The sequence below is a fragment of the Scomber japonicus genome, chromosome 2 (assembly GCF_027409825.1).
Source record: "Scomber japonicus isolate fScoJap1 chromosome 2, fScoJap1.pri, whole genome shotgun sequence".
NCBI lineage: Eukaryota > Metazoa > Chordata > Actinopteri > Scombriformes > Scombridae > Scomber > Scomber japonicus.
The window spans coordinates 31417030-31442164 of NC_070579.1; the positions used below are offsets into that span (position 1 = coordinate 31417030).

The 25135-nt window shown below is 39.0% G+C and overlaps 2 protein-coding genes across 3 annotated transcripts in view; both read right to left on the reverse strand.

Moving 5' to 3' along the window:
* Positions 1 to 16973, reverse strand: part of LOC128381238 (testis-expressed protein 2-like) — a 30247-nt gene extending 13274 nt beyond the window's left edge. Inside the window, exons 1-3 of one of the 2 annotated variants that reach the window (XM_053341203.1) lie at positions 16838 to 16973; positions 16185 to 16274; positions 414 to 1956 (exon numbers count right to left, since the gene is read on the reverse strand). In XM_053341203.1, the coding sequence (XP_053197178.1) occupies positions 414 to 1931 (1518 nt within the window). In that variant the 5' untranslated portion in view covers positions 1932 to 1956; positions 16185 to 16274; positions 16838 to 16973. Of the gene's footprint in view, positions 1 to 413; positions 1957 to 6692; positions 6820 to 16184; positions 16275 to 16837 lie in introns of those variants that run through there. The other variant, XM_053341195.1, reaches the window with a different exon arrangement.
* A 1055-nt stretch (positions 16974 to 18028) lies between these two features.
* LOC128381288 (myeloid-associated differentiation marker-like) lies at positions 18029 to 19200 on the reverse strand. Its single transcript, XM_053341264.1, has one exon. It carries the CDS (start codon positions 18968 to 18970, stop codon positions 18071 to 18073), a length of 900 nt encoding a protein of 299 aa, XP_053197239.1. The 5' UTR covers positions 18971 to 19200; the 3' UTR covers positions 18029 to 18070.
* Between the last annotated feature and the right edge of the window lie 5935 nt (positions 19201 to 25135).

A 25135-nucleotide genomic window follows, 5' to 3' on the forward strand; every position in this document is an offset into this window, starting at 1 on the left:
ATATGTATGCATCTAATAGTATGCAATAATTTAAAAACCCCTGAAAATTTGGTTTCAAACCTGCATCACAGCTTTACCTAAATGTTTTTGTTTTTATAGTTTTCAAATTGCCCTGTAATAGGTTGTATAATATCCACAAACACAGGAGTGTCAGTGTCAGTGTGTGGCCTAAAGGTTGCGACAGGGTTTAAACACTCCTAATAACAACACAAATCAGAATTAGCAGACTAGGCTTAACTTTTAATACACTTCAGTTTTTAGTAAAAAAAATCATTATGTAATCCATCATGTAATACTCTTATAAAATGTTCTTATAAAATGTTCTGAGCAGTCATTGTTACTGGCCAGTCTGTCATGCTGTCTGCACTTTGAAACAAAAAAAACTAAACAAAAACTAAAAAAGATTCACTAACCTTAAATATTTCCGGTTCTTTAATGTCCAACTTTGTCAGATTCCACAGCTTCCCATGTTGTCTGGAATGTCTAAAACTGCCTGAAGGTTTTGGTCCAGTCAGCCATACAACACCAATGGCTAAAAAGAATCCCAGCCCAATCCCAAGCAGCATCCCTCCAATGTAGCTGGGGAAAGGTAATACAAAATACCCATATACCAGTACAGTGAGGATGATCAGGGTATAGTGTGGAACACTTGGTGCCGGCTCAATACTTTCCGTTTCAGCTTCACTGCATGGTTCTGTACTACCACTTAGTGGTACTCTAGTTTGACTACCAGTTCCAGTATCATCAGTTCTGTCACCATCGTCACCTTCGGTGTCAGTGCAAGTCTCGAAGTCCTCATTGTACAGGATGCAAAAGTCATCATCCTCCTGTCTTGCAAGAGCGGACATGGAAAGTAATGACGATTTGTTGGGGCTCTTAGTGTCAATAGAGGAGGGAGAAAGTGCTTCAGCTGGACCAGAGGCCCCACCGTTGAGGCTCTCGGCCTCCAACTCAGCTCCTTCTTCCTCTTTGATGCAGTAATTGTTGTTGCTCTCCATGTGACCATTGACAGACGTAACTTCGGAGAGTTCTGAGGCACTGGAAGATAGGTTTTTGGGTCGGTAAATGCTGCTGCTGCCCTTTTCATCCATAATCTTACTCAGAAGTTGTAGCGGTTCGTACATGACCTCAGAGAGACGGCGCTTAGTGTCTTCAATTCGTGCTTCCACTTCTGAGACTTTAAAGAAGCTGCGGGCATCTGGTGAGGTTAATGGAGAGGAAGGAGCAGTTTTTGAATCACCAGCCGATGACGTGGCAGCAGCTGACATCCGGGACTGTGTGAATTGCTTGAAGAGTTGCAAGTTAAGGCGGGGTTCTGGAAGACGGTAGGGCGTGGAGGAGGAGGAGGATGACTCCTGGGATGTATCTGAAGATAAGGATTTGACCAAAGACTTCATCAGTTGCCTATGCCTTATTGTTGGAGCAGTAACAGAAGAAACCCCGTCACGGGACTCAATGTCAGAGGAGAGAGACTTCACCAAGTTGTAGAAGGGTTTGTCACTGGAGGGAAAACTCAACGATTTAGTGGGAGAGGAATTAGAACTCGAGCCTTTCTGCTCGGCAACGCGCGATGACGGCGTTTGCGTGGGAGAAGCTTTGGCGTCACGTCTAGAAACAGAAGACTGTCTGGTGGATTCAGGAATGACAGCAGCCTCAGCTGCAGAGTACAACTGTGCCCCTTCAAACATCTCCTCACTTGCCTCTAAGCCTGTCACAATACTCGAGTCATCCTGAGTGGCTGAGGTAGGGGAGGCAGATGCCATGTACAGCCCTTCTTCCTCCTCCTCTTCCTCCTTCCCGAGAGCTGAGAAGTGGATGGTGATGGTCTCCTTTGACAGAGATCGCTGGACATGGAGCTTGGGAGATGCGGCAGGTGGCTGTTTGTCTGTGGAATGAGCGCTCTCTGCATGGCTAGGGTGCCGGCTGGTCATTGCAGTACTCCCACTGAGTCGCAGTCTGCAAAGAGGGAAAAGCAATGACAGTGACTTTAGTGTATCTGGAAACAACATCGACTGTACCACTCTATAACCCTGAAACTTTATGATTTACAAAATGTTGTGAAAACACTCAAAATCCTCCCAAATATCGGGGGCCGAGTATGGTAGAACTGTAGCCAACTGTCTTTTGATTTAAAAGCAAAAAATAGGGCACGCAACTTGCCAGAATTCAAATGTTTTGGTTACAGTTTAGGAGTGTGAGGTGATGCTGGAAGCTCTAGAAAGCTTGACCTTAGATATGCTTTTTGTTAGTATCAAGTCAGTCAAAGTTACTCTGACATATCTATTTGTTAAACTGCTTGTGACACCCCCTCTCAAACAAATGTTACACAATTTTAGACAGTTGTTTAGAAGAAAAAGATGACAAATCTAAAATTACAAAGTAGTAGATGGTATATTCTCAGAAGACCTTTGCTGTTCAATACAATACTGAATTACCAACCATCTATCTAGACATCTAGAAATGACCTAGCTGTATTTGCTTACTATTGTAACATTATGTAATTCATGTTTTCTGTTTCCAAACATAAATGTGGGTGCTAGCAGATGCAGTGTGATGTCCCTCAACCAACCAGTTTGGTTGCGTCACACTTCTGTTCACCAGCAATCAGGCATGTTAAATCACCACACATACACCTAGCGATTAGAATCCCCGATCCCACTCACCACCTGCCGATGCTCTTGCAAATACCCAGGGACAACTGTGCTCAAATACTGAGCAAAAACCAAACAGCGATCCAAAACACAGATTGTGTGGCTAAAAGAATAATCAAGTCTCACAAGGCAAAAGAACACTGCACATGTCTTTTTAGAAACAAATGATGTACTTGACGATGACTTTTGGACAAGGCTTTGCAGTTGTACTGAGAATCCTGCCAGTTCTAGCTTGTTGCTGTGAACTTTTAGACCACGTAAAAATAGACTTGGCTCATGGCGTTTTCAAACCTTAGCCAGCAAGCACTGAACAATATTCACAATGCTCCCACGGTCTCAACAGGTGATTATGACTTAACAATACTGTATTACAACACAGGCTTTGAGGGCACATGACCAGAGACAGACACCAGACTAAGTCCAAATAATGAACTGAGGGTGAAATAATGTAACACTGCATATATGATGCAGACTGTTGGCTGCCACAACGAGAGGCCTGAGGTACTCTGAGTGATCAACTGTCTCTAATTTCAGGTGAATTTCTATAGCACAAAGAAAATGATCCAACTATATGAAGGGTATAGTTAATAAAGAAGCCAGCAGACTGTCAGATATTAGATGTTGAATTTTCACAGCACAAATAAACAGTAGCTTTAAAAACTGCCAGACACCAAAGGTCAAGAGTCACCAAATCACTCGGCAATTACCCTTTGTGCTTATTCTAGAAGCTTTCAAGCATTAAGTTGTGTCTGCTTAGCTATAAAGCAACAAAACAATTTAAAAACATCACACCATGGCTTCCCATAATTACTAAATAGCTAGTCATTAAGAAACAAATCTCCTCTCAGCAGAGAGGTACATCAGTTCAGCCCGAGCCTTCAAACTCTGAAATTAGATGCATGACATTTGTAGCGATGAATTTAATTTGATAATAAGCTTCCTAGTGTAATTCAGAACTATGTGCGTATGATGGAAAGGAAGTCATTCTCAAACTGTACCTTTCTCTTAGCTACATACTTCACCATTCACATTCAGCATGTGACATTTTGTCAAAAACAAAATACCACACACATGCACATACACACACATACACATACACACACATACACACACACATACACACACACACACACACACACACACACACACATACATACACACACACAGTTTGAAACATCATACTTTTACTGTTGGGAAAACTATGCCATAGACATGTCTGCTAACACATGTGATTCCAGCTGTTGCCTCTTTTTGCATCTATGTGACATCCTCTGGTGTTGACAATAGAATTATGGTAATGCCTTGTTGACATTTGGCAATGGCATCCTTGTGCCTTGTCTGGACAACAGAGGTGGCATGAGGTCATGCTGGCTCACTCATATACAGGCTCAACTTGGCCACTCATTGTCACATGGGTCACGAGTGAGCTTGTTACCCACCCAGGCAGTTTGCCAGCCACCTCTGTCTGTCCCTTGCTAGGCAGCCCTCTGTCAGCACCAACACAATGAAGCCATTCTAGTGGACAGCCGGTTGGACATAGATTTTATTTTAACACACAAGACTACTGAAAAATCACAGTATTTGCTCACAGCGTATGAGGAATTAAATGGGGAAATACTGTGTGTGTTTGTGTGTGGTCTGTGGGCTGATTTTTCCTAATAAAACACCATGGAAACAGAACAAATACACAGAGGAAGACTGCATTTTTTATGCATTTGGCTGTCCATCCAATTGTGTGAAAGTACACATTGACAATGCAGTCCCTTAATGTCCTGGGAGCCTTTCCCTGAGCCAATGACCATACTTGGAGAAGGACACAGTGCAGAATGAGATCTTGCCATTGATGCTGATGAAGCTAATTACAGAAGCAACTCTGCCTCATTAACCTTCATGTTTTGCACAAACAGCACACACACTGGTAATGAGAAGTGAACTGAGTAGCTCTATATGCTTTTGCACAAGTCAATGTAATGCTCCAATGTACTGAAGACTTTTTGGTGAGGTGAGAGTTTCACGCAATATCATATTTGTTTTGACACAGTAATGTCTTATAAACAAAAATGTGGAGTAGCCTACAGTAAAACAGATTAATTCCTGAGAGGGTAAATACAATTTAATCTTGCATGCATTTATGAATCAAGTGTGTGTGCTTTTTTAAAGCAATTTTCAGGAAGAAAACACAATAAGGATCAACATCAAGGTGCAATTTTCCCATCTATAGAAAAAAAAGATGACAGGATTTTCTATAAACACTCTTCTTTAATCCATGCTGTAACTCCTTCTTGTATTATATCATACACATTTTGATACTAATAGACAGAGGTTTTTCCTTCATTTAGTGACCCCCAAAGAGATTTTAGCCAGCGCCAAAGGAAAACCACCTACGTCAAAATGATAAGAATTGGGAATAAAAATAGCAATTCAAATCTCTCTGTTTAATGGTAATTTATCAGACAACTGTTGCACAAGTAGAATATAGACTTAATTATGATGTCTTGACTTTCAGCAGTCAACTCCCCTCTCACCCACAGCCTCTTTATTTAACACATGTGGCTGGTGCTAGATAAATGCAGTCAGCTAAGCTGCATTGTTTTGACTGGGCCTGAATGCTCTGCTGTGAAGCTAGTACTAATGGAAAAAAAGACTTCCTGCAATTACTCATAAAATAAACACTGTTTTATTCCTGGGGAATATCCTAAAAGTGCTGAATCACCATCGCAGCATACTGTTTGCATCATGCCCCTTGCCTAACGCCACACGCCTCGCCCTCAAACTCACTCCACCCCCCTCTTCCAATATCGTAATAGAATAATTTCTTTAACCCGTGATTTAAACGAATGTAGCATCATGTGTGTAAAACAATATCAATAAAAAAGGGCAAAACTCAAACAGTAGAATTTAGATTATAGATCGTCTTTCTTATCAAGCCCAGGACCTGAACCAATAGTCCAACTTGGTTTCCCAATTGATGTTGCAGCTAATGAGATGCTTCAATATCAGGCTGACCTCATCTGACGGACCTTTTGTTCTCTTGGTATTGCTTTCTGAGAACAAGACCCTTGACATCTGTCCAGTCAACAAAACACATCTCAAAATGTACAGAGAAGCCTATTACTTATTAGTCAAAGACTGTCTTGCAGTGTTGACTGTCACATTACAGTGTTCTTTTCATAAAGGACCAGAAAAGGACCTGTGTAAACCCTACAAAAGAGATGGTTTTAAGATATGTGGTAATGAGCAATACAAGCAATATGTACTAAAAGGTACTGGCAAAAGTGGGTATTTAAGCTCCTTCCATTCTGTTTTTGTGTGTAATTTGGATATTCTTACTAATGTCTGGTCCAAAATAAACATTCAAAGCACAGGGAAATTAAACACCATGTGTCATTAAACCTGGCCCTGTTTTGATAGAAGTAAAAGCACCCTTTAATGTAGTGTAGCACAATTAATGAAAGGCAGAATAAGGTACCAAACATGCTTTTTATTTCAAGAATAGTTTGAGGACAATGTATTATTGTTCTCCCATTTGTTCTGGGAGAAAGCCTATGTAGAGGAGGTCTTTGGACTGTGCCACAGTAGACATGGATCAATGCAGCCACAAGACACGTTGTCTTATTAGTGAGCGACGCAACTGTTGTTTTGTCTTGACTGGCTGGCCTCTTGCTCCTGTATTTTGCCCAATGACTAATGAGTTCAATACGAGATCACGGGCATTCTCTAAGGATTTTACACAATGTCATAAGACAAAATGTAGGAAGTCACTAACTGAAGCAGAAGTAGCTGAATGTAGTCAGTTGAGGAAAAGTGCTTCCACCAAATGAAGAAACAGGAATTTACAACATTGACAAAGACAAATGTAATAATTTAACTATCAATTACTGATGTTATAACACTGGAAGTGTATATATAAAGAAAAAGAAGTGAAAATCCTTCTTTCTACATCTAACATTTACTTGGAAATTCATATAAGCTGTCATTACAAAGCATTTTCGGTTCCTTAAATAATCACAGTTCTCCGAAGAGCATGACTAAGTCTCTCACCGAGTGACCACCTATTGCATGACCTCATTAAAGCTCCAAATCACACTTCGTCAGCCAGTCTGGAACCAAGGATATGACGGTCAGGGAGGAAAGCAACCCTCCCACATACCAGGCCATGTGTCATTCTGACAATTTCACCTCTTCCTCTGCAACACATTAGGAAAAAGAGGCGTCTGGCGAGCTTCTCAGAGAAGCAATCTGCAATTGTTTTGTGTCTCACAATAGGAAATGCTGGCTCCTGGATATCCAGACACGTTTATTCTCGAGACCAATTCTACCTTGTATTTTTCAGGAGAATCCTAAGCAACAATAAGCCACATTAAAAGGGAGTCAAGGGAGGGGCTATATCATTGATAGACCTGGAATAAGTACTGGTGGCAACCTATGTAGAGCAATTATCCTCAGATGAGACCCTCTGAACAGAAGCCACAAAGTAAGGAGGCCTCTGATGGATTGTAGGCCCTTAAAGTATTAGTATGCTTCAAACAATGTGATTGAATGTTGATCAGCATCAGCGTCTAAAAGCCCTTCCCCTCATACCTCTTCGATTTCTGAATTTCGGAAACGTTTCGAGAATGAAAATCTGACAAGCCCACCAACACCAACAAATGTTTGTGGAGGAGAAACAGTATGCAGGGTTTAAACTCTCTCACACAACCACTCATGTCACTGCCTTAAAGGTTGCACCACCAACCCCATTTAGATGAGTATTGCGTCACACCTTATGATGGAAGGCTTTTTGCTCTGACTTAGAACATGGACATTTGGAGAAGCAATAATCCCCTTTGCCTTCAGATGTGATAGAATGGCACATTGTATAAACTAGTTTGTTTGAAGAATACCCTGACCTTCTGCATTTGGTTTGTGTCTCACAATAAAAATACTGACTGGATTTCCAGACAGGTTAATTCTGGACTTTTAGAGCGGTTGGCCAAGGCCACAGTGCCAATAATAGTGTTAGAAAGAAGCTGTTTTGTGACATGCTCCCTCATATGGTGCTCTCAAAACAAATAATTGGCCCCTTTTTCTTAATACTGTTCAACTAAATCCACTCCTAATGACCAACTACACAATTTGCCTTGGGCCAAGCAAAAATGTGGATCTTTGTTTGATTCCTGGTTTCATTGTGTAAAGGTTTACATTAGCAAGTATACACATGAATTAACAAGTCAACATCCTCACATCAGTGTCCCTATCTCCTAAATACATGCTGGCCTGAGATATCAATAGAACTGCCTGACAGTGTTTCCGGCGTTTTCAGCTCAGTAACCACACTGTGAGAGTATTTTGCAAGTCATCCTGCCTGTTGCTTTCTGCCAATATAATACCACATGCCAGTCCCCCCTAAGAGCATCTCAAATGTCATACACCACTGTTTCAGAAGATACCAGTGGCATTCAGATGAAGCTTGCTAGGAAACGGAGATTAAACTACAAGACTACAAGAGAAAGAGATCTTGCAAACAGGACTCACACATCCCACTGTGGAAGAAATCATGAAATCCCAGACCAATAAACCTTATCCAGGTTGCCTAGTAAGGGATTAGAGAAAGTCTCACTTTGAATCCTGCTGTTTATTTGCAGTATTAATGGCTTTCCCTGTGCCGACATTGACAGTTTAACTAATGACTTGCAAAGTGCCTCACAGCCCAGTGATCACATTAATGCTACTTAACAGTTAATGGCCCCACAGGAAATGATAATTCACAGATATCTAATAGCTGACCAAAGAGTATATGCCCTAATGCTTTGAGGTTGTTATTCAAAAGTAAATTTTAAAGGTGGGAGAAATTAGAGCTTAACATGACTGAATATATATCATAACAGAATTGTTGTTTGTGCCCGTTTGAGAAATTATGTGAACACTGTGAAGGCCAATTATGTACTTACACTGGGTGCTAAATATAAAACTGATGGAAATGATCTGTTCAGTTATGTGGATGCAAGTCTGGTATGTGACATATTTATCATACTTTCACACTCCCTTTCTATGTTACAGCATATAGTGTAGACAAGTAAGCAGAGCAGTATGATTGAGTTCAATGTTGCTAAATGAATTAGCTGAGACTCAAGATGTATGAGAGTGAGTGATTGAGAGACTAAGGGTGATATACTGGTAAATACATGTCTAAACGTCCTTTCAGATTACAGGTTCTAGAGACAAATGAACAACAGCCAGCCAAACAGAACCGAAACTGTTCTCAAGAATGCAGATAAACTGGTGAGACGGGTGTGGACTGATGAGTGGCAGTGAGCTCAGTATGAACTGACTGCCAGCCTTCCTCTGCCAACTACAGCACACTTTGACACTGAAAAAAAGATAACCAACATAGTGTATTGACTAAATATGATTGTTATTTCTTGTGGAAGGTCAGTGTAACACTTTCATTCTTCACAGCCACAGATAAACTAACTACCGGTGCCCCATTTTGCTTGAGCCACACTCATTATCACTGCTGTTAAAACCTTACGACTCTGGATGTTTAATGGTTGGAAATGTGTGAATTTGTCTTCTGACACTCAGTCAGGGGGGTTATTAAAATTAATAAACCAATGTACTGCCTATAATTCCTAAAATATTACAGCCATAAAAAGACACTCAGCCTTTCTTAAATCCCTGAGAAGACTTTTTGATTTAGAAATATACAGTAAGGTTTCTTTTCGATGACAGTGATATGCCAGAGAAAATGTACTGTGTCATGCAGGAACAATGGACAAAGGAAACAAACAATGTCAATGAGAAACAGTAAAGTCTCTAGGCCACTGGACATATGGTTGGACCTTAATGGACAATTCTGTTTGAAAGTAACAACTGTTGATGGAGATACGCTTACTATTGACAAATGTGGACATAGTGGTTTTCCTGTTTTTTTTTGTTTTTAAAAAAAATGTGTGAGTATAATTAAAGCTGTCAAACATTTTCATCTGGACTCTGTACCTATAGTTAAAATGATGAGAAATCAAATATTGTTTGTGGTGTTTAAACAACAAACGTAATGTGCAGCCATCCCAGAATTTGTATTAGAAAAGCTTGTCCATCCGAACCACATAATACTACTCCAACACCTGTTTGGCTACACTGTAAATTCCAGGTCTCTGCAGTTTCTTAGCATTTAATGAGATCAATGTGTTAAATGTGCCAGTCATCCATGATGTCATGGGAAAATGATGTAGGAAAATACACGTCTGATAACAGGACATGACGTATATTTGTATAATAAAATATTTCTCTGTATACCTCCACAGATAATATTACTAGACAAGGGTATCTACATGGTTGTTGTCATTATATAAAAATGCAAATGACTGATTACAAAGTTTGCACCTTTTATGGGATGTTTTTATGATGCTCAAAGTCCACCCAGAAGAGTTTGATGTTTCACATGAGACTTGATTCTTTCCACTGACATTCAAGCAATGTTTCACCATCAAAAGCTCAGCAACAAGATGAGTTAGATTCCATACTGATAAACACAAAACAAAAACAAATATGGGGAAACATTTCACTGTGGATTTTACAAGCAATGCAATTATTTTCTATGTTTCTTCCTTGTTTCTCTGGCATTCAAACAATCTTATAAGCAAGCCATTATGTGAGATTTCTAAGAAACAACACTTGTTTTCAAATGGCCATTAGGATAGTTGGATTGCTCAGTTATTGGCAGCAATGGCTCAACTGTCGAGCATCACAGCAATGACAACACACTGGCTCGTGGAGAGCATGTGACAGAGCGTCCACCGGGACTAGGAAGTAAAAGTGAATCCTGTATAAAGAAACAAAGAGAATGAGAAGCAAAGAGCAGGCTTTCATACTGCAGTGACCCTGCCTTTAAAACTACAAGTAACATAACTGCTATTACTCAAAAGCTACATAAAGAAGCCATGTGTCTCTGAACACAAGTGATACTCTGTAAGGTTCAGCCTATTTCATACCATGTAAGTTCACTGACCAAGGCGTTGTTCATGTTAAATAATGCAACCCTCACTTAACTGCTTAACCTTGTCAACAAGCCCTCATTACTTTTGAATGAACTCCTTGGCTACAGCAGTGACAAAACTGTGACATGGATCAAGCACAGAAGTACCTCTAGGATCCAGTTACAGATAAGACCAGATTCAACTGGAAACATCTTTTTAAAAATGTTTTTAAAAATGTGTTCTCTTAGTAAACTGCACTTAGCTTTCAGAGCTTTTGTTGTTCTTTTTTTTAGTGTATTTCCTTGTCATAAGAAAGCTCTTACATTGGTATTTTAACAAGCAACTGTAATAAAAAAACCTAGCAAGGGGTGGTCACATGTTGGGATCTTCCTATTAAAAGCAATACGATGGGTACAAAACAAAAAAGAATTACGATAAACTTTTTTTTATTGAGCTCAAGAGGTCATCCATGTAATCCTGTTTTTGCAGATAGGCTATAAAGACAAACCAAGACTGTGTTCATAAGGCCTTGGCCTAGTTAAAAGTGCACGGTTTAGTTATGGTTTAGACTTCTGAGAAAACTAGGGTAAACACTGAGCAGTTACACTCATCTGATAGGGAGTAAACACAGAAGTGTGTAAAAAAAAAAAAAAAAAAACTCCAGTTAAATTCGTCTTGTCAACATGACAACATGGGAAAGGTGCAGTGTTAGTCCAGGCCTTTGGGGCAGCCATCTGCCCAGTCAGCCACATCTGGTTGAACCCAGGAGAGGACTGGACCAACTTCCTGCTTTTGTTCAACAAAGACTCTTCTGTTTCCCCAAATAGCTCCCCGTACATGCCAAATGTCAACAAACTACATTCATTAATTTCCACAAATATAGAATGAGAAACTGACAAATATGAGATTGCATCACATCAGAATTAACCTTAAGAAGTGTTTCTCTCTGTTGATTTTTTTCTTCTCCTTCTTTTCTGATGACATTTACCACACCTCTGACTGGCTGCCTTATCTGTCTGGAGTAATTAAATGTTCGTTCCACTCTATACAGTTCTATCGCAGCAGGTTTCTGGGGCACATGTGAGACATCAAACGCTGTTGAGAAGCTACTTCACAAGGGAATAAAAGATCAAACAAAATCTACGAGCAATGGGTTGTCGGGCTGAACATTTAATCATTAGTAAATGCGTTGATTTTTAAATATTAAGAGAATAACTGCTGCAATTAAACTAAAATGAAAAATATCTTCTAAAATGATTTGTTCCTCTCATCTCATTTAAGAATTATTGTGCACTCCTGGCCAACAATAAGTCAAACTGAAGCGTAACTAAAGAGTCTGGAATGCTAATCGTACATTAATTGTTATTGGCGTTGGGCAAAGAGAAAGGAATTGGGAAAAGCATTTCTCAGCCAAACTGTAATGACAAAAGACTACATTGTTATGGAGTGTGAGAGGCAGCTCATGGGAGACTGAAACGGTCTGTGTTATGTATTGTGTTCCAGACTAATCTGTGGATCGTGGTGAATGACTGCTGGAAATTCAAAAGGAGTGGCTTTAATCTTGTAAGAGACAGCTGCACTATTCCTCAGGGCTCAAATTAAAATGGCAAATTTCACTGATGTTCAGACATCTCTATTTTTTTTTCTCCCCTGGTTAAAAAAAAAAAAAAATGCTTGCACAAAAAGAAAAAGAAAAAAAACCCGCCTGTGAACATAGTGTAGCTTTGTGAATAATGCCTTGGTTTGAAGTGAGAAACTCTTAGGTAATATTAATAGACAGGCTATATTTACACATCTTACCACCTTGCCTCTGTCTCTTTCCTCTGGTAACAAGTGATTATTATGAGGGTGGTAGGGGAGATGAATGATGCTGTCAGCACACAGTGGAGAGAGCACCTGAAACAGGCTTGTAATTGCTGCTGGCTGGCAGGCTGACACATTCTCCTGATGTCTTAGTAATGGTCATTATTACAGGGGCGGGGGGAAATGTAGGTGAGGGAGTAGCACCTGTCTGTAACAACCGTGGTGTTTTTCTGGCACCTGCATGAATGAAGAGGAAGCTCAGAGGAAGCAATGCTTAGCTGCAAAACAAAAAGTCTAACAATGAATGACAGATCTGGCATCCTTATTATGGACAAACTGATAAAAATGAATGTCAACATAGCTTTAAAAAAACAAACAACAGAAATAAACAACAAATCATGGCTTTGTGTAGGTTGCACAACCAGGACCTGACTGACACATATTGCAATTATCTAGAGATCTATGAAGAATTCAATGGAAATGCACGAAGATAAACCTCAATGTGCAAAGATCACATGTTTAACAAAGCCCTGGAGATTGCTCTGATAAAGACTGAGTTGCCTCGACAAGCGCATACTCATGTGACAATAGACTGGGCCAAATATCTTGGCATTGTTGTAAAGACAGCCGACTCTGCCAAGCTAGGTCAAAGTTTAAACTATTTTATCACTTCAGTAAAAAAAAAAGAAGCAAACACTAAATAAATGTATTTCTTTATCAAAGCTCTGTATGGATGTAGACTAGAAAACAACTTGAGAACATGACAAGACAGCTGATTAAGCAGTGAGTGAGAAACCGTCAAGCAAGGCACTAACCAGCCTTTATTCAATGGATTACAAAGCCACGTTGTTAGAAGACGAGGTTTACATTCATTTTTATATCCAAATGAGCCTCGAGTCCGGAGCCTGAAATTGGACGTGTTTAAGAACCAAAAGCCAAATAATTGTTGTATGAAAGACCGACACATGACCTACCTTTGCCTAAAAGTTAAAAACTTATCTTGTAACAGTGGATCAGAGATAACAAAAAGAAAAACAATGTACAATATCTAAAAACCAGTAGACACCATTGTGTACTGTATTGTAATGGGCCATTATAACAGAAGAGATTTGTTCCTTTAAAAAAAGGTCAGAACATAAGTAGTCCATTTATCAAGTTGTTTACACATCTGTTCTCCAGAAAGCTATAAACGGTAGCAATCATTTTAACAATTTCACTTGAAAGGAAATATATTACACTACACAACATATTTCTTTCACCAGCTTGGTCCAAAACAAGAAGATTTCAGTGGTAAAAATAGGTTAGACCTGGTGAGAACTTGGAAGGCCATGAAGTGAGTCAAGGCTATGAACAGGTGTACAGTCAACAGGGGTGTGGGCCAATTTCTATGCAGAGTACGATAAGCAGCACATGTTCCTCGTCTCAGGGTGAAGGATGAATATGACACAAAAAAACAGCAGATGACAAGGTGCTGCCACTACCTGTTTAACCGCATTGCAAAACATAAAAAAGGGCTCAGACAGAGCTGTTTGCCTTCCAAAGGAAATAACAAGACACTGAATCCTATCGTCAGTGAAGGCTTCGGCGCTTCAACCAGTGCGAAAGGTGTGTGACATCCGATCAAGAGTTTGAACGGTTGAATGTTCAGCAGCGGGCCGAGCTCATGCTTATTTTTAAAACACTCGCTCAAACAGGCAGGAAATGAAAAAAATGATCCTCTCAAAATCATTTGGATGTACTGCCGGCTGTGCTGCCGAGAGACACCAAAGTGTGACATCTCCCTTCACTGCACCTGCTGCTCCAAACCCTAAACCCCCACTCCCCCACCCCTCTCCCTGTTCTGTCTCTCACAGGTGTTAGATTCCTGTTTGTGCTTTTGCTTTTTCTAACAAACTGACACCTTCCTCTCTCACTCACCTTTTTCTAACATAGCAGCTAAGCTAAGCACATACAGCGTACCTGTGCTGTTGTCTTATCTGTGGTAGTGAGTTAAACTGAAATGATAACACTGGTGTTATTTTATCTTTCTATTATCAACATGTCCAATTAATTTATACTATATGACCATCAAATAACAATGAATGTGTCTTACTAACCAAGCCTGTAGCTTTTCTGTCCTACCCATTGAACAAAAACCACAATAAAGAGTTGTACACTTGCATTTGGGTGGGATATTCTGGGCTGTTTTAGTTATTCTCTATCAACTCCTCATTGACATATTTCTTGTTCTGAATACTGGAGCCAATTAGAGTCTGACCAAAATCTTCACATATTGATACAATATGGAAATTGAAATATGAAATGTATGCAAAAATCACACACTAAATAATGAAAGAATGCTGTGCAATCTAATTTAGTCACAGTTCTCCTTGATACTCACAGCTTCTTGGCTCTAACCCCTCTGAGTAGGAAAGAAGCAAAAGCCAATTAGCTGATAAGTTGAGAGAAAACTAATTGGCAAATATTTGGATAACTGATTCATTGTTTTATGTCATTTTAGAAGCTGGAACCTGGAAAATGTCAAACAATCTTCAGTTGCAGCTTCTCAAATGTGAGGATTTGGGACCCTTTACTTGCCTTCTGTTATAGGAAATCAAACATATTTTTCCTTGAGCTCTGGGAACAGGTGCAACCCTTTCCACTGTTTTCTGATAACAAAACCATCAGTCGATTAATTTAGAAAATAATCTGCACATTAGTCAATAATTAAAGCAGTTAGTTTCAGGATCAGGACCTTAATAGTGTGACAACATACCTGAGTCCTTAAATCATCATGTGATGAATTATGATAAGGAGAGAGACAAAAGGAATTTTAGATATTCAACAGCACCAGGAAACATTGTGCAGTAGTTGAACAGTAGCAGTGGACCATAACATAACAATTTTTGATCAATAAATCAACATTATACAACTTAGGCTCCAAGATAGCAAGCCTCTTAATGGGTCCAAAACAATAAGCCTCAGATAAGCACTCTATTGTAGGCTTGTCCCTTGTTATATTAAATGTTGAACTTCCGATAGACAAGACACTGAACTCCAACCAGCACACCAAGTCTTGTATAGAAGAACAACACCTACATGTAGAAAAAGGAGCAAGAGACCACCATCAGCATTAAACTGGTTCAGTGGGTGGTGGTCATTATGCATAAAAAGCCTGCATAGCAAGTCACTTAACATTTTAAATATACCTTTAGGTGACTGTGTGCAAAGAAACCTGTAAAACACCTTTCTCCTATTGACTTTAAGCATCCACACTTCAACGTATTAACTTATAGGCCCTGAAGTGTGGATGTAGGCCCACATTTGTAAACTGTTTGAATACTAAACAAGTCTCTCCTCTTGCTCTGGGGCATTTTAGTCTGTCGCTTTCGTGACGTTAGATTAGTCATCTAGAAGCCAGGTTTGCTGAATGCTTATCAGCCTATTATATTTCCAATTGTCTTATGCATCACTGCAGGGTACTGTCAAGATGGCAAACCTGTTCCCATGTCATAAAACAAACACCATATAGTGTGATCTCCCTTGTTTCTGTCTTCCTTCATGTATGTAATATGATGGATATTGTCTTGATAATGACCTTAAGTTTTCTTTGAAACCTTGAATTTATATATTCCTACTCTGATCTTTGTTAGTCCTCCTTCCTCTCCCCTTTCTCCCTCTCTCTCTCTCACTCTGTCTCTCTCTCACTAAGCAGACTTTGCCCTAGCATAGGTCATTTGTAGCTCAGGAAACGGATCAATAATGAGTTCAAATTTACTGGCAAAGTGCTTACCTTGTATCCTCAGTGCCATTCAATCCAGCCTGGGGCTTGCATCTGCACTACTGCAGAGTCAAGTTTCACATGTCCGTGGTGCTCAGGGAGCTTTTAGAATAATCATGACCAGCAACAGAAAAAGGGCAAAAATCAGTACAGCTGGAAATACACAAACACTTCACTTGGTAAACAGCTGAGTGTTTAGATTAATGTGAAACTAATAGCCTTTGTGTATAGCGTGTGTACTCCAACTGAACCATATGGTAATCAATAAAAAGCTTTCCTAGAAGTAGCTAGGTTCATATATATTAACATATATATGTCTTGTTGGGAAGAGTGATACATTATTGGCTAATAATTATGCTAGCGTGGTCTAAATAAAGACTTGCCAAGCTTTAATAGCAAACCTAACATCGTCTAGTGAAACCAGCCTGTCTTGTGATGCAGGTAGGATAGTAAGCTAACAACACTGACTCACAGGCTTTTGTTGGTTTAATTAGCTCAAATTTTACATGATATCAAACTACAAGCTAACGTCAAAGACAATTTAAAAAAAGTAAAGTAGCTTGTTACAACTTGAATTTGTTTGTTAGTTCGTGTTGGTCGAGGTTATCTCACCCAACTCAGGCTGTTTCAAAAAGAGACGTGTAAAAAAAATAAACATAGCTCACCATGTCCGGGGAACTTCATTTTTGTCTGGATACGCGGAATAGAACTGTACGTCGGGAAAAAAAGTATTTTTTCCAAACACGGTAACGTACGATAGCGATTGTGTTAATAGCTCCACGTACCAAGTTGTTTGGTCGCTCAGCCTGTTGACAACTGACTGGACTCAGCTCCTTAAAGGAACAACGCTGGAGTCAGTCCGGGCCAGAGTAATCGAGTTCGAGCAGCAGGATGTTAGGCTCACTACGTGGTCAGAGCTCGACGATCTATTTTTCGATAGAGCCGCTTATAGGGCTTTGAGCAGATGAGGCAGATGTGAGAGTAAACAGTGTGCAATGTAAATAAGTTGTTGCAATGTTGCACAGTCTTAACAATGCAAGAAAAACGAATTTGGTTTTATTACCACGTAATATGAACCTCAAATTAAGTAAGAGCCATCGTTAAATGAATAGTTAAATGAATAGTTTGCCCTACACAACAGACAGTTAATAAAAAGTAAATGATGTCTGGTGTTATTTATCTAATTAAACACTGCTGCAATAAATGTTTCTTGAAACCAAATACATTTCTGCTATAGTAAACAGCTCAACCATATATTTTACATTTAAAGTCCAGTCCTGTGATTTAAATAGGGGTACATGCTAATGAGAGTGTTGCCATCTAGTGTAATTAAAAGGTAACTGTAAACCATGTCAGGTTGATGAGAGTATGAGTTCAACATTTGAGAAGTGTATGATCTGAAACAAGACATTAGATTTGGAATATTAATAATCTTTCAATAATTGGATGAGAAATGTTTAGTCTACAGTCGTTAGTCTTAGATTTATGAGTGGTAAATTCTTTGTCTAGCTATCTCTTCAGTACAATTATTATGTCCATAAAGAATGATGTATGCTTATGAGTCAGTGCACAGGTCACATAACCACGTAACATAGTGGTTGTATAGTATGTATGTCATAGGGAACCACACCATAAATGTCACACTACTTTCTCATGTCTATAAAACCAATCTGATCTGTAGAATTCACTTGAAAAATACAATGCAATCATAATGACCCGTTTAATACTTTTTTTGTATTAGGTTTAATATGTGAACGTGTAAGTTAGCATTGTAGAGACAGTTTGATTACACAGCATTGGTTAAAAGCACCCATTCAATTTGACTTTTACATACTTGCCAAAGTCACAAATTTCTCCTTATCAATTCAGGACTGTACATGATGAACTTCACATTCAGTTCATGTGTGATTCCTGTCACACAGAAGTTTAATGGAGAAGGCAAGGTCCACTGTATAGGCTAACAGTGTAATAGTGGCAACCACTGTTTCCATGATAACCGGCTCTGCACTTTTTTTGACATTTTGTCGAAGGTCTCCAAATTGCAATATTTTGGTAAAACAAATCACTGTGGCCACCATGTACAGCAGCACTCCAATCAGACTGAAGCCAGCCAAAAATCTGTCAAAAGGTAGAAGACATCGTCCTGCAAAGTCCCCTAATATTACCACTAGTATTACTAGAGATATGAATAAACAGATACCATATGACACGCCGGACACCCACAGCTGCCAAACTGTTTCACTTGGATTGCGAACTGTGTCCACAATCAGCAGTATCATCTGACAGCCACCCCACAATTGGACTATCTTGAGCAGACCAGGCATGCTGCCCATGTAGCCTCTTTGCTCATGGGCTTGAGTGCGCAGGATGTAGGATTCTGAGGCATAAGCGAAGAAGGTGACACAGGAGGCCACGGCAGCCGCCACAGGGCGCGGCCAAACAGTTTGGTGGTCCATGATGATCCAAGGGAAAACCACAGAGGCACTGAGACACATCAGTGCACCTAGGACTGCCACTGTCACTGTCAAATTCTTCCAGGATATTGGGATGAGGCTATGAAACTGGATGACGGAGAGAATGTGGATAAGGAGGCTGAGGGTGAAGAAGAAGCACCAGGTAAACATGCAGAAGACCTGGAATGTGTTGATATGATTGACTTGATATGAGTCGCTGCTTAACTCCGATTCCTCTAGTGAAGCCACCAGACTGAAGGTAATACAACTGGATAAGACTTCCCATGTCCGCACAAAAAAAAGAGGACTGGCAAAGTCTCTGGCCTCTAGTACAATCACAGGCATTGTCACAAAGTTTAATCTCAGTGATGTAGTATCCAAGAGTCTCAGTTACTCTAGACTTATTTTTAAAAAGGTTGTGGTTCAAAAGCTTTGTCAACCAACAAGTAGTGTTCCAAAAATATCCATCCAATATCGTGCTAGTCCAATAGAGTCCATCGAAAAAAGTCACCTGAAACAAATCTCAAAAACACTAAATCACTTGAACCATGAAAATAAAACACATGCTTTCTCTGTGTTCTGTTCACCGGCACTTCATCCTTTTTACATAAAGAGTAACACTTCAAAATTGCACCTCTTGGATTGTACTTCACACAGCATAGCTGTCAAAAAAAAGAGGCCTCGCCTACTTCCTTTTTGAGGTTGCAGCAGTGCACTTTCAGTCGCACTGGAGGTAGGTGCAAATGACCACAATAAAAAACATATGCAAACAACGCTATCTGCCTCCCACCCTTGATTCTGATGAAATGCTGTTCCTTTTTTCTGAGATGCCAGAAAAATAAACGACATATTGTACTGATTCAACAGCCTTTACCATCACCTGCCTGCCTCTTATCAACCACTTTGACCTCACTGGCAAAACAAAAATATGATGACAGGTAGTTCTCTGAATAGTTATTTACATGGTGTATGAAGCTGTCTGTGGGGCATTTGTAATAGATTTGTTGAGGGCTGTAGATCATTTGAGTGAAGTGCTGCTCAGAGAATCTGGTTGAGGGATGTGAATCAGCTCTACTCTCAGTGGAGAAGAATCTGATATCTGAATCAGAGGAGTCTTTTATCAACTGACACTTGGAAATGTGTTTGAGTTGCTTGATGGAAATAAGATTTGAGTATCTGTGTGGGTGCAAGCAGCAAGCTGTAAATCTTTCATTGTCTGAATGTATGTGTGTTCATGCACATGTGTGCTAATGTGTTTCTCGTGTATGCTAAAAGTGCATGCATTCACCTACTCTATAAAGTGTTCCTATGAGAATACATATGTGTATGTTTGTGTGCATGCATGCTTTCACAGAACAGATGCAAGTATGTTCCATGTATGTGTATTTACACAAGCAAAAGGGTCCTCTGAAAATCCCAGCCAATCACTTTGCATGTATGGGCACACCTGCTCTCTGAGTTATAAATAGATGGTGGATACAACAATTCCCTTGTGTCACACAGCTCAAGTAAAAAAAAAATCTGTTTTGACAGATGGGAGAAGACACACTCCACTAAGACAGAAGATAGCTAATAAACAATGGTAACCAGCTATTACAGAACCATGGCTGTGATGTGCGTATGAGAGGTTTGACTTCATTTGTCATCAGCTTAATACAGTAAAGATGCAACCTCATCAGTTTATGGTGAAGGCTCAGATGTGTAGTCAACAATTGACTTCAGTCATAGTGATTCAGCCTATCATATTTAAATATGAGTTTCATTTTATTTTCGTCTTTCAACAAAACTTAAAAGTTCTTCATTTTTTTTCCCTTTATGACAATGCAGCAACTCTTTCCTTTAATTTTTTGAATATTCTTTTGAAAAATTATTTTTGAATAGTCAATGTTCTAGTGATTGTTGCATAGAGAAGCACAGAGAGCTTTGAGAGCTATTGAAATGAAAGTAAGCCCTACTCATGAAAACAACTGTTATGAATAACTGACATTTGTAGTTATTGTGTTTCTGCATGAAAGTAGTGACCCTCTGTGGTAACAATATGAACTGCAAGTTTTCAGAAGACCTAGAACATAGGAACACAGAGATGAGGACTGCCTGTAGTGCTGGAAGAGCAGCAGCAGAGGGTGGACTTATAACATCTTCTGTTATGAGCAGAGATGTAGAAGAGGGAAATGCCATCTGTACTAAAATGTCAAGTTGATTCAAATGTATCGCTTTTCTTTCAATAGTACAATGTAATCACCATCCACTGCAGACAAAAATGTTAATTATGGCAATGAATAGCACACCCTTAGTATACAAGTTTGCATAATATATGTACTATCATTACCATCAACTTGTTTTGTAATGATTGTAAGAATTGAGTCTGTTAGAAAAGTGTTGTCCAAGCTGACAAATATAGAGGATTTAAATGGGAGAAATCATAAAAAATAACCCCATAAAACAAATTTCATACTGGGTGTTGTGACAGTCACTTACAATAGGTAATAAACAACATGGCAATTTTCATTTGCTGTTCAACACATATAAGTGTTAGAGTGTTAGGGAATTATTTAGGGTCAAGCCTTGATATCACAGTAAAGGCAGCACTATCATCTTGGTAGAGAGACATACTGTATCTCTCCTTGAGACAGTGAAGGCAAAGCATGAGCCACTGTGATAACAGTGGTGCAGCATTAATATGGCAAACAAGGTCAGAGGATATGACTCCCTAAACACACAGATGGGTAACTGTGTTTCCTTGTTTGTAGAATAACGAACCAATATGCAAATTAAATACTGTATATGCATTGAGTATGACCATTTATGGGCATAGAGTATTCTTGGCACTATCTGTTATTCACGGAAGACAGTTTCCTCAGAATCGTGGTGGTGGCGTGCATAAGAAGGGTGTATTGAATTAATTGAATTAATACTCCTTGGCCAAGCTTCAATAAACATTTTCAGCTCAAGACATCGTGAGCTCCTGGGCACTTTCTCTACTGCAAATTCTCTAGAACAATAAATATATGGCACATTTACAAATGGCTAATTTAGCTGAGAGTAGAGCTACTTATGTTATTTCAACTCACTGGAGCATAAAACAATGTGACTTATATTTACATGTATCTTTATAGTTCAGTCAGTTCTTATATAGATTTACACCTATATCATGTTGTATTTCTTTAACAGGTATAACAGATCCTCAAAAAGTTCCATATAACACATTGACAGCAATGAAATGAAAGGACATGCAGAAAGCACTCTTGGATAAATGTGTATCGGTGAATAATAACAGAAAACAGTGGGATCATGAGACCAAGATTGACACAAGAAGCCAGTCATTACTTTCGAAAACAGCTCTTGTATAAACTATACTGTATTAAACTGCAGAGATTATTTGCCATGTGTTCTATAAGGAGCCTGAAAGGGAAGATGAGGTGGCCTAAACTAGTTTGTCTGTAAAAGTTGGAATGGAATTATTATTATTATTATTATCATTATTATTATTGACAAATCACTAAAGGTTACCTATACAAATAAATCTTAAGATGTTAATTACAATTATACTATATTATTTTAAAGTGATGTTGCATTCAACTTAAAAAAAAAAATCTACTGCACAATCAAGCTTCCTCATGCAAGTAAATGTGATCAACCACATGAGTAACTGTGAATTGTGTCAGCTGTGCAAAACAAATGTGTGAATCTGGGGTTTTTGTGGTGTGGGGCCAGGACAGGCAGGGTTGCTGTGGAGCACTATCTATATTTTTACAGTAGAAGTTTCTTGTCTGCAATCTTGTTGACTTCTACATTTGCTGGAATGCCACAGCTAAGATTAATACAACATGCATCAAATGACCATGTAAACAACTCTGCAAAGCCTGTAAAGAGCTCTGCAAAACAAACTTATAGTTTCACAAATCAGTCACCATATAAATTTAGAGACTGTTTTGCAGTGTTTTACGGTGGGATGCATTTGCAAACTTGCACAGCTTCATTACGACACAGGAAGTTTGTTTCTTGAGATGACTATCACTGTGCTGACAGCAACTCACAGATATGACATTTACCACATACAACCACCAGGCATTAACAGTGCATAGAATGTACCTTACTTAGAGTTACATATTTTACTGTTTTGCAATCAATCGCAATGGATATAATTAGGATTTTATACATCTCAACATATTGATCTAAAAATCATGTATATAGTGAAAATAAATGCTTGCATACATATTCAATCACGTATGTAATCAATACTTGAATCTGGATGCTCCAACAGCTGATGTACTTGTGAAACCCATGTCACATGTCACAGTTTGTGACTGATGTTTTAATGTTGACTGATGAATGTAGGGGTTAAGAAGTCAAAGTATTAATGCTGTTAATGCAGAGTTTTATATGTGACCTTTTCAATGTATGGTGCAAACTTTCTTTCAACAATGGCACAGATTAAATGGAAGCACATTCAGAATGGACCTGTGGAGTTCTTCAGTTGTATCATTCATTATTAGGTATCATTACTGTGTTTTGCACGAAGGAACCTGATTGGAAAAATAATTAAGAATAACAGTGAGCTTTCTCATTCAACTGAATAAGATATCCCAAATGACATACAACAGATGAACAAAGCTGAGCAAAGATTAACAGTTTGACGTCTACTTAACCAATGAGTGCCTTCTTCCCATCCCACGTTAATCAAAATGTTAAACAGTATGAGGATGGATTGTGCACTCACTCTTTATATTGGAATGACATTTTGTAATCGTAGTTTAATTTACAAAGCATTTACTTTGTACATTTAGACATCATTTGGGGTGTTTTAAGATATCTGCAAACTTGCAGCACTAACAGCGAGCACAGCTGTGGAACAGGAAGTCTGCATGCACCTCCAGAGACATCTGTCACTGTTCTAAATGTATTGCCACTACTTCTGCTGCATGTTGAAAGATCTCTTAATTTTACCTCATTGAAAAATCCAGAATCTAATACTACATAAATATCATTCATTACAAAAATAAAAAACAGCTGGATGCATATTTGTGTTTCCACATCAGTGGTTGTATATTCAACCAGGATTGGCTTCCACATGAGTAATGATGTTTCATAATCTGGCGTACATGCCTTAGATTTGAAGCAAGCACAGAAAAAGAAAAAGAAAATATGGACATACATCATTCTGCATAGTTTTGGTCATCCACATGAAGAAACAGTAAGTGAAACACATTTTCGACTGGCGTTAGGGAGGCGTTAACTGCTTTAAGATTATCCAAGCACCTTAGATTTATTCTAGAACTTCATTAGATTATTTTTGTAATATATAAAACTATACTATTAGATTGACATAAGTACATAGCCAGTGGTACAGCCATCTGCAGAGGTCAACAAAGAAGATGAATGGAGATCACCAGCAAGGACAATTGTGAGTCTTTTTTAAAAAACTTTTTTTATTTTGCTGGCAAAATCATGTCAGCAGTTCAAGTTTTGAAAAACAGAAGACTGCATTTAGTTATAGTGGTGAAGAGGACATTGGATATAGCTGGCCAAACGGACTAGACAAGTAAGAACTCAGAAAGACGGAGGCTTAGTGTGTGTGTGTGTGTGTGGGGGGGGGTCTCTTTTTGTCACCCACATTTAGTGAAGCCCTTGATGGTTCTTACAGAAGGAAGGAGACACTGGATATGTTTGAGAGAGGGAAGATGAGAGGAGGGTTGAGAGGGTGAATTGATGTGTAACATGGTATTAGGATGATGGCTCGGACTGAGGCTCCGACCATTCTGATCATCCTACCCGAAATGCCAGTTGGCCCACTGGCACCGTCTGCTGACTCTTCTGCCCTTTTAATTGTCAGCCTTAACCAGCAAGTGCATACCGGTGTTCTCAACCACACACATTGACCATACAGACGGGGAGAAGGGGAGAAACAGGAAATGATGAGAAAGGTAAAAGAAACACATCTCATAACATCACCTGACTCTTTGTATTAAAATAAGAGCAATAATGATGTTTTATGATATGACAATTAGATGTCTGATTTAGTCACAAAAACCATGTTGTAAAATTCAGGGATAGATTCAGGGAGTTTCTCTGACCATAACAAAGGTCAGAGAAACTCCCTGAAACATTGTGATAATTAAAGGTACTATTTCCCTATAGGCGACTTCTTCATCATGGATACAAAATCTATAGGGTTATGGTTAGGGGATAATCATAGTCACTGGATTTAAAAATCTTGTGGCTGGAAATAGGAAAAGGATGAGGAAAATCGTCAACATTTATATATGTTATCTGAACTGTGCCAGTGCTCCAGGTCATACTTACTGCATCATCATCTTCTTATCTCTAATCTTAATCAGGTGTGAGGAGAGTAATCACACAATTTACTGAAGGTTTAAAACAACTGATTAAATATGGATGGTTAAAGATAAAATGTGTGAGACTAAAAGGCAATGAAGACTCCACCTCCGCAAGCTCAAAGCTGTATATAAGTCAGACATTTAAAGCTTGTGGACAGAGCTTGCTGTCAAC